Raw genomic sequence first — 15355 nt, forward strand, 5'->3', positions numbered from 1 at the left:
GAAACTTGGTTTGTAATAAAGTAAAGAGAGTAATTGTATAATGTTATGTTTAAAGTTTATTGTTACGCAGCGGATGCCCTTTCAGCCACAACCCATCTCTGGGAAACATGCGCAGACACACTCATTCACACACATACACTATGGACAATTTAGCCTATTCAATTGCCCTGTACTGCATGTCTTTGGACTGCGGGGGAGCACCCGAAGGAAACCCACACAAACGCAGGGAGAACATGCAAACTCCACACAGAAATGCCAGCTAACCCAGCAGAGGCTCGAACCAGCGACCTTCTTGCTGTGAGGCGACAGCACTACCTACTGCGCCACTGCATCGCCGTGGTTTAACTATATTTTTATGTATTGATACACTATTATACACCGTTTATACACAGTTGCTTTATTGACATGACTTTTGTACTGTGTTGCCAAAGCATTTTAGATATGTATAAAGCATGTAACATATTTACATCATCACATTAATAAAATATACAGTAAATAATAAATAAATGACAGAAAAAAAGAAATAAAAAGAATGCTAAAACTATAATAATTACAAGAATAATGTCATTTTGTCCTTTCCAAGTATATAGTAAAGTTTTTGTGAGTTGTTTGTTAAAAAATTAAGTATTTAAAGTTTCTCTCGCTCTGTGCACGTGGTCAGTTGTAAACCAAAAGAAAATAGGCTTAAATAAAAAGGTAACGCAAAACATATACGATTAACAACAACTAGCAAAAGCAAAAATCCCAGACATTTTAGGATATTTAGGCTGGATGCATTTTTTTAAGTGCCTAAAAGGTGCATCTCTGTGGGCCTGCAGAGCATGTGGGATTGTCTGTGGGAGTGTTGACAGGTCTTGCGCACACACAACGAGCAGTACAAAACATGTAGTGCAAGAGAAGATTTTCCACTGGTTAACTGATTGCGAATAATCACCAAATATACTTGGGCAGCCATTATCGGGCAGGCAAAACCACCTTATTTGCATTTAAAGGAACAGGTAATTCATCTACACTTTGCTCTGAGCACAAAAAGTGTATATTCTGCATTGTATAAATAATTAAAAAAAAACCTGATGGCTATTTTGAACTGAAACCACATCAGAGACTTATCTTACATCTTGTAAAAGGGTTAAAAAAAGGAGCCCTTTAAATTTCCAATATACAGTCGCCTGCGTCAAGAGAATGTCAGTGTTGACGTATTGGAAAATCTCTTTAGCACATGTTGTGTATAGGCTCAACACGGCTCTTTTGAATAGTTTAATGCACTAATAAAGATTGCTCATGTCCACCCACGAGGGAAACATGAACTATAAACAGCCTGGGTGTGAAGGACTGACCTGTCCCGTGAGGAAGACCAGTACGTCTCCAGGCGACTGAGTGACGTGGATCTGTAGCACTGACACCACACATGCTTCCAGATAGTCGGCTTCTGGAGCCTGAAATCAAAGATAAATGAAACAAATCAATGCAAAACAGATCAGACATTTTACCAAACTGGATTCTTACACTGCGTCTGAGATAATCTAGTCAATACTTGAAACTTCTTGTTATGAGCAATAACATACAGTCACTATTATAAAAAATCTGCAACTTAATTATTACTACTACTACTGCTTGTTTTATATTTCCTATGGTAAATATATGACTTTACAGTGTGACTATTCATTTAACTACTGAGTAATATTACTTAACTACATGTACTACTTACAAGAATGCTAATTAGGTTTAGTTGCATGTATTTTTGCATAATTGATTGCAATTAGCTTAGTAGGTATGTGAATTGCATAACAAGGACACATTTAAATACAGATTTACAAATATTAAATAATTATAAAGATAATAAAAAGATATAATAATAAATAAAAAGATACTAAAAACTAACAGTAATCACTACAAATGCTAAAACTGAACAGACGCATCAAAACATTATAATTCATTCATAATATTATTGTTTTACATTAAGTTTACATATTATTTAAATATTTAAATGGGCCAAAAGACAACATATCCAAATCTAAAGAGTCTTAATTCATATTTTGAATTAAAAATGACCAGTGTTTTATATACTGTGACAGCATTTCAAACATGTTTGATTTTAAATCTTGAAGACATTTCTGTAGATTACACACTGTAGATTTTACTCAAACACACACAAATAAATATAGAAATATCCGGTTTACCATGCAGTTACAGTGCTATATATAACAACCTAAATGTCTATATTTATGTGAGTACATTTTTTTTCATTAATAATTACATTTTATTAATTGATTAATTTTTCTTTAGCTTAGTCCAGGGGTCTCAAACTCAAATTGGCAGGGGGCAATTTCAATGACTGACAATTCATAGAAGGGCCGTTTTAACATTCAAGCACAAGAAAAAAAAACCTGACATAAATAATGCATCTTGGGACAACGGACATGACGCTGATATTTCAAGCATCATCTGTCACCAGTGATAATGCAAATCAGTATGTTTATCACCTTACACAGTTGCTGAAATATATCTGTGGTTGTTGTGTGTATGGCCGAGCATTAGACACACAGACATTTTTCCATAAAGTATATGCAGTCAAAACTCTATTTTTTAGTTTCTTGCTTTATATATTAAAAGGGGAGTTTAAATTGCTATTAAAATACTACAGATAATAGACATAACAACTATAATTCTGTCCCAACCAGTTGTATTGTCCCAGTAGCGTAAGAACTGTAGAAAGCAGTTTGGGTTACTTAAGTGACTTTACTGGCAATTGTTCTTCTCAATACCTTTTTTTAGTAAAACTACAACAAAGAGGGTGAAGTATGTCCATGTTCACATTTACTTTTACAAGTTTAATTTAACTATCAGTACAATTTTACTAATGTACATAGTTTTTATGCAAATCTTGCTACGCATATGAGGAAAATCTATTAATGAGACCATTTGAATCGATTAATAGTGAAACTATCATATTTCTTACACCACAAGCATAACATGTAAGCCACGATGAAGTGTTTGTACAACAAAATACAGGTGGTAAAAACTGATTATAATCAAATAACCCTTAAATATTTACAGAAATAGAGCTTTAGTAAAAATGGAGTGCTTTTTATTAATTGTTTCACACTTACTATTAATACTTAAATATTCTTTTAATTCTCCAGACCTACTGAACTCCCATGTACGTGTTTGGGCACCTGTAAAGCCCTATTTGTGTTTGTGAGCTGAACTGTACCTCCTTGTTTGTTTTTTGCCATTTGTTTATTATTATTTTTTATTATTATTATTTGATTATATATATATATATATATATATATATATATATATATATATATATATATATATATATATATATACACACACACACACACAAAAAAAATTATAATGGAGCATTTACAGGCATATATTTAAACGTTAAAATCAGCCATAGAAATAAAATGCATGTGTGTTATTCTCGACCGCACACTGAGAGAAAATGAAAGTAAAACTACTCTAAATGCGATACTAGGTGTCGGGTCAAAATCACAAGTGGCTAGACGCAACTGCACAACAATTATAGAGGTTCAAAAATATATGTTTTGGCAGGCCAAATCTTGTTATATTTCTGACATCAGTTGCGGGCCAGAAAAAGAAAGAGGGGGCTGGCAGTTTGAGACCCCTGGCTTAGTCCTTTATTTATTAGGAGTGGTCACAGCAGAATGAAAACCCAACTATTCCGGCATATGTTTAAAGAAGCCTACAACAGCAACCCAGTACTGGGAAACACCCATACACACTCATTCACACAAAAACTAATAAACTACAGCCAATTTAGAGGGCACCCAGAGGAAACCCACACCAACACAAGGAGAACATGCAAACTACACACAGAAATGTGTGAAACAGCGACCTTCTTGCTGTGAGGCGACCGTGCCACTCCAATTTTACTTTATTGTGTAAATTACTGAAATATATCCCAAATTTTTCCTACAATCACGATTCATTACCTTTGTGTAATATATGTCCACAGGGAACCTGCGGCCTGGAATCCTAAACACAGGTGCATCATCAAAAAAGCTGGAGAAGCGTTCTGTGTCAAGTGTGGCGCTGGCAACCAGGACCTTCAGGTCAGGGCGGAAACGTGCAATGTCTTTAATCAGACCGAAGAGGATGTCTGTGTGTAACGTTCGCTCATGAGCCTCATCAATGATGATCACACTGAACAAACAAAGCAGCCAATCAGAAGAGAGAAAGCAATAATGATAAGCAGGTTTATATTTACAACGCCATCAAAAATTATTAAACTGACACATGTTTGCAGTGTTTTTACCTGTAGCTGGCGAGGTCAGGCTCTGTAAGAAACTCTCTGAGGAGCATACCGTCAGTCATATACTTAAGAATGGTGCGCTCTGATGTACAGTCCTCAAAACGGATGCTGTAGCCCACCTTTGGAAAATATCACAACATAGCTGTTTAAAAAAAAGGTTACAAATCTGTTGCATACTAACAATTTTCTCAGAAATCTGCAAGCTCATCATTTATCCATCACACATTTAAAAAGAATAAAGAAATAAAAAATACCTCATTTCCTAGTTTGACGCTCATTTCCTGTGCAACTCTGGCTGCTACGGACATGGCTGCCACTCTTCGAGGTTGAGTACAGCCGATCTTCATTCCTCCTTTTGTGTAACCCTGATAGAGAATAGACAATATATTAATGAAATGGAAATTTCAGGTGTTAAACGCCAATACAGAGTAATATAAAAAGCTGAAAACTGAAAAAATCATGTCATGTCAACATTTTACTAGTTACTAACAAAATTTCTTTCTGTTGTTGAACACAAAATAAGATGTTTTAAAGAAAGCTGAAAACTGGTAACTTTTTACTTCCATTGTATTTGTTTTTTCCTACTATGGACGTTACAGGTTTTTAATTTTCTTGAAAGAAAGAAAGAAAGAAAGAAAGAAAGAAAGAAAGAAAGAAAGAAAGAAAGGTTTGGAACCAGTTTAGGGTGAATAAACTGAGTAAATTTAAATTTTTGGGTGAAGTATCCCTTTAAACACCAGTACGCTTATTAGTACTATTAGGTTTCAGTGAGAAATAAGGTTCAGTTAGATGTAATTATGAATAATTTACTGATATTACCACAATAACTTTATGTAACGTGTAACCAGGGCAATGTAAAAGAATGTGTTAAACGTTTAGGCTTAATAGGTCGCATTATTCTTTTTACACTTTCAATTTTAACTTAAAAAAAAAACACAAAGAAAATAATACAATTTCTAAACTCCCTCAAATGTTTCAATTGTAGTTGAGCTGTGACGATTCACAGTTGTGTTTGTTTACAATATAAATGTTGTTTAATTCAATGAAATATGACATTGTCTTTAACTTTTTTTGCATAAAAACAAACAAAAAAGACGTCATGATTTCAGATATTAATTTCCTAGGGCTTAGTGGCCACATACATGGACAGCACATTTGAGCTTTTATGTCTTATGTTTAATACTTTGTTACAGACATACAGAGTCATCCTGCAACTGTTTTGCAGCATATGAAATGTCCCAAACCCTATTTTTAACTGCCCAAAATGGGCAAAAAATGTAAGTTTAATGTTATTTAGTTAATTAAATGTTTTTACTCTCTGATAGTCATAACATGTTTAAAAAATGTATTTGTTAAATATGCATTAAAAACAGTGTTTTATGTAAATTCGGACCACAAGTTTACATATATGGGACATAATTTTTCTCTAAAAGTACATCATATGAAAAGATGATACTTAGATTTTTATTCTAATTAGGTTCCAATAAGCCCAAAAAGCGAAGAGAAATAAAAAAATACACGTAAAAAAAAACACCTGAGGCCTTAAGAGGATAATTTTTACACCTAAAGTTCCTATTGTTTTAAATTAACAAATTACTGTTTGGTTAGAATAACTTTGATTTTCAATCATAACAACAACAACAACAAAAAAGTTATATAAATACGAAATATTTTGAAGGCAAAAAAAAAAAACGCTCTTAATGACTAAAATGTTTTAATTTAAATTTTGAAACATTATCAAACTTTCATAAAAGAAAAAAAATATTTCCATTCTATCTCTGTCCCACACTTGATTAATCCAGTAAAATCCAAAGAAACTGAGAATTTTCAAGTGGCATCTTAAAATATTATTCAATAGCTGTACAATAATATTTGATAGTGGTCTTCAAACAAACCGTGCATGGTTTCTTAATTTGTATCATCTTATCTAAATTTAGAAATGTGATTCAAACAATTCAAAGTCAGGAACCAACAGCATAAAAGGTGTTTGGATATTTGTAATGCAATCTACCTCTTCAAGGAGATACTGAGGGATCTGGGTCGTCTTCCCAGAGCCGGTTTCACCCTCTATGACCAGGATCTGGTGGTCTCCGATGGCTGCTAGCAGGTCTTCTCTGTAGGGAAAGATGGGAAGGCTGCGTCTCACCTCCTGGATGGACTGCTTCTGTTTCTCAGCTTGTGATAACTCAGGTTCACTTTCCTGCTTGTCAGAAACAGAGTGAGATTAGTTTGTTGTTTTTATTCTGTTTGTATTAAATACATAAGGTGCATCCCAAATCGCATACCTATGCACGATTCTACAACATTTTGTAGTATAACTAGTGTAATTAGTGCATTCACACTGAAATATTATTTTTATTCTATAAAAGACTAAGTGCACTTTAAATAGCCGGACGATGCACTTATTTAATCGTTAAAAATAAACCTGGAGCTATTGAGCCCTGACCTTGGATTAATTTATTTATTTTGGATTATGAAAGCAAAATTCTCTCACATAAGTATTATACCACCTCCTGATGGTGAATGTGGTGAATTACACTCATGACAGGTATCTGATAGTTTGTCACTAATAAGTAAGTTCACTAATTTGCCAACTGTCAAACGTCATAGGGGAAACGGTCTGAATTTCTGGTTAGTGAAAAAACGTTAGTGTTCCATGTGAGGTGACACTAAATTCAAATACTATGCTGTTGAGTAAGGTGGCTAGTATTAGTATTAGTTAGTACTGTTGCCTCATAGTAAGAAGGTCGCTGGTTCCCGTCCCGGCTGGGCCAGTTGGCATTTCTGTGTGCAGTTTGCATGTTCTCCCTGTGTTTGTGTGGGTTTTAAAGACATGCAGTAAAGGTGAATTGGATGAACAGAAATAAACCGCCGTATATGAGTGTGAATGAGTGTGTATGAGTGTTTCCCAGTACTGGGTTGTTGCTGGAAGGGCATCCGCTGCATGAAACATATGCTGAAATATTGGTGGTTCATTCCCCTGATAAATAAGGGACTAAGCTGAAGGAAAACTAACGAATGAATGCTGTTGAGTGAGTAAGTGCATAAGTACACTGTGTATAAGTGCATAGTGTGCCATTTGGGATGCAGTGGTACAGAAAAACAACCATAAATAATGTCAACCTTCTCTGACAGCGTTCCCTTCATGGTAATTGCGGTGCTGACGAAGGTGATCATCTCCTCTTCCTCTAAAATGAGCTGGTATCTCTCCTGCTCCTCCTTGATCCGCCGTTCGCGCTCTTGTCTGGCCCCAAACTGCAGTGTGGCAGTGGCCACTCGTGCCTCCTCCCATCGGCCCTGCTCTCCACCGCCCTCTCTGGGAGTCTCCTCAAACTCCAGATCCATGTCTTTTTGAGGAATCGACTGCAATGTTTGGACAAAGATGAAAACAGTCAAGTTTAATTATGCTATTTACTTATCATTTTAACAACAGAAATGACATTGTAAATACTAAAAAAATAGATATTTAAAATTCCTGAATATGTCAGCAAACCAATTATGTTTCAGATTTTAAGATAATAACCACCTGGATGTACTTTATTCTTTACATATTAATGACCTAAAATGGTAGATTAAGGGTGCTTTCACATCTGTAGTTCGCTTCATTTGGTCCGGACCAAGGGTAATAAATGATACATTGTTGCATCTCCTGCCGTCTTTGGGTCGTTTTCACAACATACTGCTGGCTTTGGTCCGAACCAGTTGAAACGAACCAAAATGCAGTCATCTGACAAAATCCATATCTCTCATTGGCCAGATGTTGTTGAACATATTTCCTAAACTGCTTATTGATTGGTCAGAATTCACGTGCGGGAAAATGCCATGGAACTCCCGCAGGTAAACAAAACCTTTTACTCTGGAGGGACGACTGCGCTGGCTGATTGTATCCCTGCTTTAGACAAACTATACATTACGAAAATGAAGCGCGGCCGCGGCTGGAAAGCAGCGTTTAATGCATCGCTCGCCACTTCAGGAGGAGACGTGAATTAATTTAGCTAAACTGCGATATGGCCATCTTGCGGAAATATTACCAACGATCCATCAGGTAATGTTTTCCCCTCTCTCTCTCTCTCTCTCTTTCTGTTGGTAAAGCGCTGTCAACAAACATTTTCCTCCATATCCCATAATGCACAGCGCATCGGCCTACGGCAGCTGAATTAGTCCAAATCTCGCAGTACTTTTTGCGGTTCATATGCGGTTCATATGAACGCGTACCGAGACCACCTCTTCAAGCAGGTCTCGGTACGCTTATTTGGTCTGCTTTTGGTGCACACTCAAGTACGATTGCTGCATTCTCAACTGCCCAAACGAACCACACCAAAAGAGGAAACGAACTCTAGTGCGATTCAATCAAACTAAATAAGGCAGGTGTGAAAGCACCCTAAAGCCCCGGTCAGATCACAAAAATTTGTCACAATTTTGTCACAATTTCCCCGACGTAAGATGTTGTGGGGATTTGTAAATGACAAATGGGCATTCTTCTTGACACAAGATTCTTCTTGTGTAATGTGTCATAGCTCATGACAATTGATATCATTATAGAAAGTCTAGCATTTTTAATTTTTTCCTCATTCTTCACGACGAGTTCCGTCATGTGGGTGGCACTATGCAATTTACTTATGGGTGGGTGACGGGTGAATAAGATCAATCATTGGTTATGCAAACTTTAACTACCTTTTTTAAAATTCTCTCATCCTTCCAACAGAGTTTGTTCTTCCGAGGTAATCTAGGAACATGTTCAGTGCTGCGAATACATTGCAAAAGCATGTCCTGCTTGTTTAAATTTGTCATTAATAATGAAAACAGTTTATTATAGGCTTCTCTAAAAACTGTGAATGTTTCACTTTTATTTTATTTAGGCTAGATTATTATTTTATTTAAGTAACCAACAGAATCTCACGGCAATTCGTGTTTTGGCATTTTGAATTGTTTATTAAGAAACCCATGGCAGGAAAATATACACTTACATTTCAAAAAAAATATCTTAATATTAAAACAGGAATCATGAGTTTGATCCTATCCATGCCATAGTGAATGCCCTTAAATAACGTAATTATTAGTTTTCTGCAAGCATCAGTGTTTACTTAGATTGAAATAATATAAAAAAATTGAAATTGAGATAAGAAATATTGTTATAGCAACACTTTGGGACTGCTTTGGGAAATAATGCTCGTCGTAGACGTCAAGGGATGACTGATCCAGGGTATATGCAGGAATTCTAAAAGTAATGTCAATACCTTTTTAAGACTTTTTATAGACCTTCTCAGAATATTTTAAGACCTCATCGCCACTTACAAACAAAGCTTGAATGAATGAACTACGTGGTAATTCTCAGCTACAGGCTTCAGCCACTGTTTAAACTTGCCTTTCTCCAAACATGACTACGCAAACGTACTTTTTTCCCCATTTTTCCGTCTGTTCCATTCAGTGGTTTTGCTACATGTGGAGAGCGTCACATCACGCGTTTGTCGCAAATTATGTGACATCACCTGGGCAAAGAAGCTTGGCCGTACACGCCTCGGCCCGTATCAGTGCCGTGGATTGAGCATGCCGTTATTAATATTAGGAGGGAAATAAATATATTTATGGTTTTCAGGGTCAAACACTTTGAACAACGCTTCAACTAAATTTAAGACCTCAAAAAAACGCAATTAAGACTTTTTAATACCTTTTAAGAGCCTTAATTTTCTCATAATTGATTTATGAACCTTCAACACATTTTAGGACCCTGTTGATCGTGAAGGTTGGTGTAGTCTGGCACATGTGTTACCTATGACAAGTCATGATTTTATCAAGAAAAATAAAAAACTAAAATTGCATAATCTGACATAGCGACTTTCGTAATCGACAATAAAAATTGTGTGATCTGACTGGGGCTTAAGTCTAAATTAAAAAAACACTTTATGAAAGTATTTATACAAATGATTTTGTTTGACTAATTATTTGGTGACTGGTGTAAACATCCCATAATTCCCCTGCAAGTAAAATTTTGACCAACCTTATTTCTTTTCTCTTCTGGCATGTAGTATCTGTTCTTTCTCTCCTCTTGTTCTTTCGCTCCCGCTTTCTTGTATTCCTTGGCCATGTCTCTAATGGTCCGCTTGTACTCCAAATCTTTCCTCTCCCGATCAGTGAGGTTTTGAGTGGAGAAGAGGTACTCCTCATCCTTAATTTCAGCCTCCAGGTCTTCCAGCTTCTCCTGCTCTCTTTTGGACAGATACTGCCGACGTGACTGTTTCCTCAACTCTGGAAGCTGAAAACAATTGTGTTCATAGTTATTACAGCTGTCCTACAGATTGTAGAAAATGTTCAGCAATGAACCAAACATGTATACAGGAGAGCTAATAATTCTGATTATAACTGTGCATGATAAAAAAAGAGCACTATTGTGTATAAAAATGCATTCAAGTTTCTCACCATTTTCCTTTGGTCCTCTTCAGCCATTTTGAGCCTTTTCTGAGCTTCCTCATACGCCTGAGATTGAGAAAAGAGACAATCCATAACATTAGCCCTCACTTTCCCAAGAAACAAGTGGATTTTTGTGTTATTGTTGTTGAACATCATATTTTGTTACCTTTTTGTCATTTCTTTCAAGTATGTGTCTCGTCTTGTCTTTATCCTTCTGTTTCACTCGTTCAGCAAAGGCGTCCCTCTCCTCCAGATCCTGAAGTCTCTCTCGCTCTTCCCGCTCCCATTCTTCTTCCTCCTCATCTTCTTTTCCAGCTTTTTTTGCCTCATCCTTGAACGTAATGCTAAAAAAGTATAAAAGAAATCAAACACTGAAACTAAATAAAATTGTGAATAAAATTGTCAATTCCCTATTTGAAACTATGAAATGCTCCATGTTTTAGGCCTTCAAATAATAATAAATTTTTTTTTCAATTTTTATGATTTAGCACTGGGGTCAGAGAGCCACAGGGACCCATATAAAATGCTGGGGGTTTGTATAAATGTGTTAAAAATGAAATAAAAATGCATAATAATATTAAAGGCATTCAAATAAAAAACAAACAAATTAAACTGACTAAAATTAAAAATAAATTAATTAATTAAGTATTATTAATTAATAAAAACAGCCAAAACACAATTCTACAATGATAATTTAAATTTGAATTTAAAATTCAGTTATTCAACTTGGGAGCAACTTATTATTTTATCTCATATATTTGATTTGATTTTATATATTTTTTCAATTAATCAATTGTGTTTACATATAAGAAACAATACAGGCTGCTTTAATGCTGCATTTACACTTCATGTGTTTTCAACTGAAATCTTTTTAAAAATGCTAAAGAAAACATATATATTTTTATGTGCACTGATAATAATTGATTGCATGTGGTTCTCTAAACAAAGAGAACCATGACATATTGGGGTCTAAACTGTTTTAGCATTCATTCTAGGGCTGTGCGATTAATCGAAATTGAATCGCAGTTTGAACTGTTGCAATTAGTTAAATCGCAAGAGGTTGCGATATGAAATATATATTATTTAATTTCCCCCACCCAGAGCAAATGTGTGACTGCTGTCCGTGTCTGACAGTCTTGCCAGCCACTTTTGTTTTGCCCAATAAGAATTGCACAACAAACTATGCGGAACTCTCACAATAAAACAAACCAACAAGCAAATAAACAAACAGACAGAAAAGCGTCTGCTGCTTCAGAAGCATTAAGAGACAAATTAAAATCAAAGAAAATCAGCATGTCGATAATATGGGAATATTTTGGTTTTAAAGTCACAGATACCGAACAAAAACAGGTCATTTGTAAGAGTTGTCACAGAATTGTTGTCACAGCAAGAGGAAATACGATCAGCACCTAAAAAAGCACCACAGACGGCTATATGATGAGTGTCTTGCTAAAAAGTCAACTAAAAGTATTGTCAATGACACTCAATCTAGTAGCGAGCAACAGCAAAGTACAATTTCAGAGTAGTTTGCAACTGTTACACCATATGAAAAAACATCACGAATGCACCAGGAGATAACTAACGCCATAACTTACGACCTCGCTAAAGACACTGTGTCTTTTATTGCAGTGACCAAATAGAGATTTAAAAACCTCATCCAACTGCAGGATAAGAGATATACACTTCCTTCTTACACAAATGTTTGCCAGTTTACAGTACCACAGCTGTACGTTGAATCTGCATTATTTATTTTATTATATTTTTATTATTATTTTGTTTTTAGACAATAAAAGCTACTGAAAGACTTTTATCAGTCATGTTTGCTGAGTGTTCTGTATTAGTGTAATTGTTTTTTTTTTTTGTTACTATCTCCTTATTTTGAGTTGAACTTCTTTACAGAAAGGTAAGGTCACTATATTTGTGCTTCCTACTTGCTCTGGAGAAAAAATGTAGTGTTTAATTTCTGAATTAGAATAAATGTTGGAGTAAGTTGATACCTTTTGAACTGCTTTTTTGAACTAACACACTGCATTTTAGCAGTAAAAAGCTACAATACCAATTATTGAGCTGAAGCTCAAAATAAACAAAAAACTACAAAATCAAACCGCAAAATTAAATCAGGGAGAGAGAAAAAATAAATAAATAAAATAGCATTTATTATATTTCCTTAAATCGCACAACCCTAATGCATTCATTCATTTACTTATTTACTCAAAGTACAAATAAACACAACAAAAGCTGACCCCTGCAGTGTACAAAAAAAGACAGAACATAATCACCTCTTTTTCTTGTCCTCTTCACTGGACGATGGACTTTCGTCTCGTTTCTGTCTGAGATGTTTCCTCTTCTTTCCTTTGTCTCGTTCTTTGCTTTTCTTCTCCTTTCCTCCTTCTCTGGCTGCCTCTCCATCGCTCTCGCTGTCCTCCAGAAGGGTGTAGGTTCTGTTCTTTCTCTCCATCTCCATGACCTGACGTTCGATTGCTCGAGCAGGTTTTTCAACCACATGCTTTTTGGGAGCCTGAAAAGGAAGCTCATTATACTTTCACAGTAAATTCAAGTATTACATTAACATTCTGTGTATTGACCTTAAAAAACATACCTTGTCGTACAACTCATGTGCAAACGCTGTGATTCTTTGATCAATGTCAATAGTTCCAGTGTCCTGAAGCCGAGACACAAAATCCTGAGGTCCAGACGACTTCTGAACCAGTCCGATCATGAACTGGGCCACATATCGGTCACTTAAACCCAGGATGTCATGGAGCTGGTCACTAACCCACTGTTCCAGATTGGCCATTGTGACTACAAAAAAAAACAAAAAAACATGTGTTAGTTTCAATAACAACTAGATTTACTAGATCACAGGGTTAAAGCTAAACTGGCGGAGTTTGACACCTAATTAACACACTTGATCAAACTAATGGGGTGTATGCCGAAGCATGCTAATAGGACTTTTAATTTTCCATTAACCTGGGTTAAGCGCTTCCTGCGAATTGAATGCCAATGCAAAATCCGGTGCGTTTAAGGTCTGTTTTCTTAAAAAAATCAGCGCTCTCCACTAGCTGAGTGATATCTGATTTAAAGTGGGTCTCAGATTGTACAAGAAGCACTGCATTAAATAACATTTCCCCCACCATATCTTTAATATATGAGCATTTATTTTACTCCAGTATATTCAATGGAGCTTCTGCGTTAGCCTGCCGATTCTGACGGGCGCGTGCGAGTAAACAGCTTTTTGTCTCGTTTTATGCTTGAGCAACTAAATAAATGCTAAAGTTTATTTAACTGAATGTATTTTAATGACATTACAACATCGATGGTGTAAAAGGAACCATATAAAATGAGAAAAAGTTCACAATAACAGGTCACCGGAAGTATATCAGCATGGGAACAGCACTAGCTCGGCATATACCCTATTGAGTCCTTTAGGCTTGTTTTAAACATCCAGGTAAGTGTATTACAGTCATATGTAGGGCTGCAAAATATATTGTTTCAGCATCGATAGCTCAATGTGCACATTTGTAATGACAAATCAGGATTCTAGTTGATCAGAAGCTAAAACAGACATTATAATAACTTCAAAGTTTAACCATAAAGTTGCAAGAAATCTATTTTTATTTTCTAATTTTTATGTCCTTTAATGCATGTTAATGTGTACGAATTTCAAGCCAGGTTAAAGCATTCTTGCACAGGAAATAACAACTTAGGTATCTTTCAAGAAAGATTAATACAGTACATTCACAATGAAGAAACAGTGTTATTTATTTTACATTTAGTTATTTAATTGGTGTACCTGAATGCTTGTAGACTCTCAGAAAAACCATAAAGCATGCATTTCATTTATCACTTAGCATTATTACACTTATCATTGCTTGTGATTTGGTTTATTACATTACAGAAGCATCCTATTTAAATTTAAAAGTAGCCTAAAATTATTAATTCTTTCCAAATAGGAATATTCATTAAATGTGTTAACAATACACTCAATATCGCAATATGTATCGCAAAAAAAATTAAATATTGCAATGTCAGTTTGTTTCCAATATTGTGCAGCCACAGTCACATGAACACATGAATAAATCTAAGGATATCAAAATATTACATTTTATGTAATGGCTACTGTTTTCCTTATATGTAACAAAACAGAGGTAGCAGGTAGTGCTGCAACCTCACAGCAAGAAGGTCGCTGGTTCGAGCCTCGGCTGGGTCAGTTGGCATTTCTGTGTGGAGTTTGCATGTTCTCCCTGCGTTCGCTTGGGTTTCCTCCGGGTGCTCTGGTTTTCCCCACAGACCAAAGACATGCAGTACAGGCGAATTGGGTTGGCTAAATTGTCTGTAGTGTATAAGTGTGAATGAGTGTATGGATGTTTCTCAGGGAAGGGTTGCGGCTGGAAGGGCATCCGCTGCGTAAAAAAACATGCTGGATAAGTTGGCGGTTTATTTTGCTGTGGCTACCCCACATTAATAAAGGGACTACGCTGAAGGAAAATTAGAAAAAAATGAATAACAAAACAGTGGTAGAAAGCACTTAGCTACTTGTCGAAATGGTAAATAAACCTAAAAATCTGAATTGGATGGTACATTCACAACAGCAGGGGACTAACTTCAACAACTGAGATAAAGTTGGTTTTATACTCACACATTCAGACTTTAACGCTAATA

General features: G+C 35.6%; 1 protein-coding gene across 3 annotated transcripts in view; it reads right to left on the minus strand.

The window, feature by feature from the left end:
- Positions 1-15355, minus strand: part of dhx16 (DEAH (Asp-Glu-Ala-His) box polypeptide 16) — a 33916-nt gene that overhangs the window by 17590 nt on the left and 971 nt on the right. Inside the window, exons 1-12 of one of the 3 annotated variants that reach the window (XM_087282491.1) lie at positions 14867-15355; positions 13293-13495; positions 12973-13211; positions 10860-11037; positions 10703-10759; positions 10284-10538; positions 7409-7648; positions 6297-6485; positions 4540-4650; positions 4289-4404; positions 3966-4176; positions 1338-1436 (exon numbers count right to left, since the gene is read on the minus strand). The exon at positions 14867-15355 is cut by the window's right edge and continues 949 nt beyond it. In XM_087282491.1, coding sequence (XP_087138617.1) covers positions 1338-1436; positions 3966-4176; positions 4289-4404; positions 4540-4650; positions 6297-6485; positions 7409-7648; positions 10284-10538; positions 10703-10759; positions 10860-11037; positions 12973-13211; positions 13293-13490 — 1893 coding nt within the window. In that variant the 5' untranslated portion in view covers positions 13491-13495; positions 14867-15355. 3 annotated transcript variants of the gene reach the window in all.

Source organism: Danio rerio, chromosome 15 (assembly GCF_052040795.2).
Source record: "Danio rerio strain M-AB ecotype USA chromosome 15, GRCz13ab, whole genome shotgun sequence".
NCBI classification, from domain to species: Eukaryota; Metazoa; Chordata; class Actinopteri; order Cypriniformes; family Danionidae; genus Danio; species Danio rerio.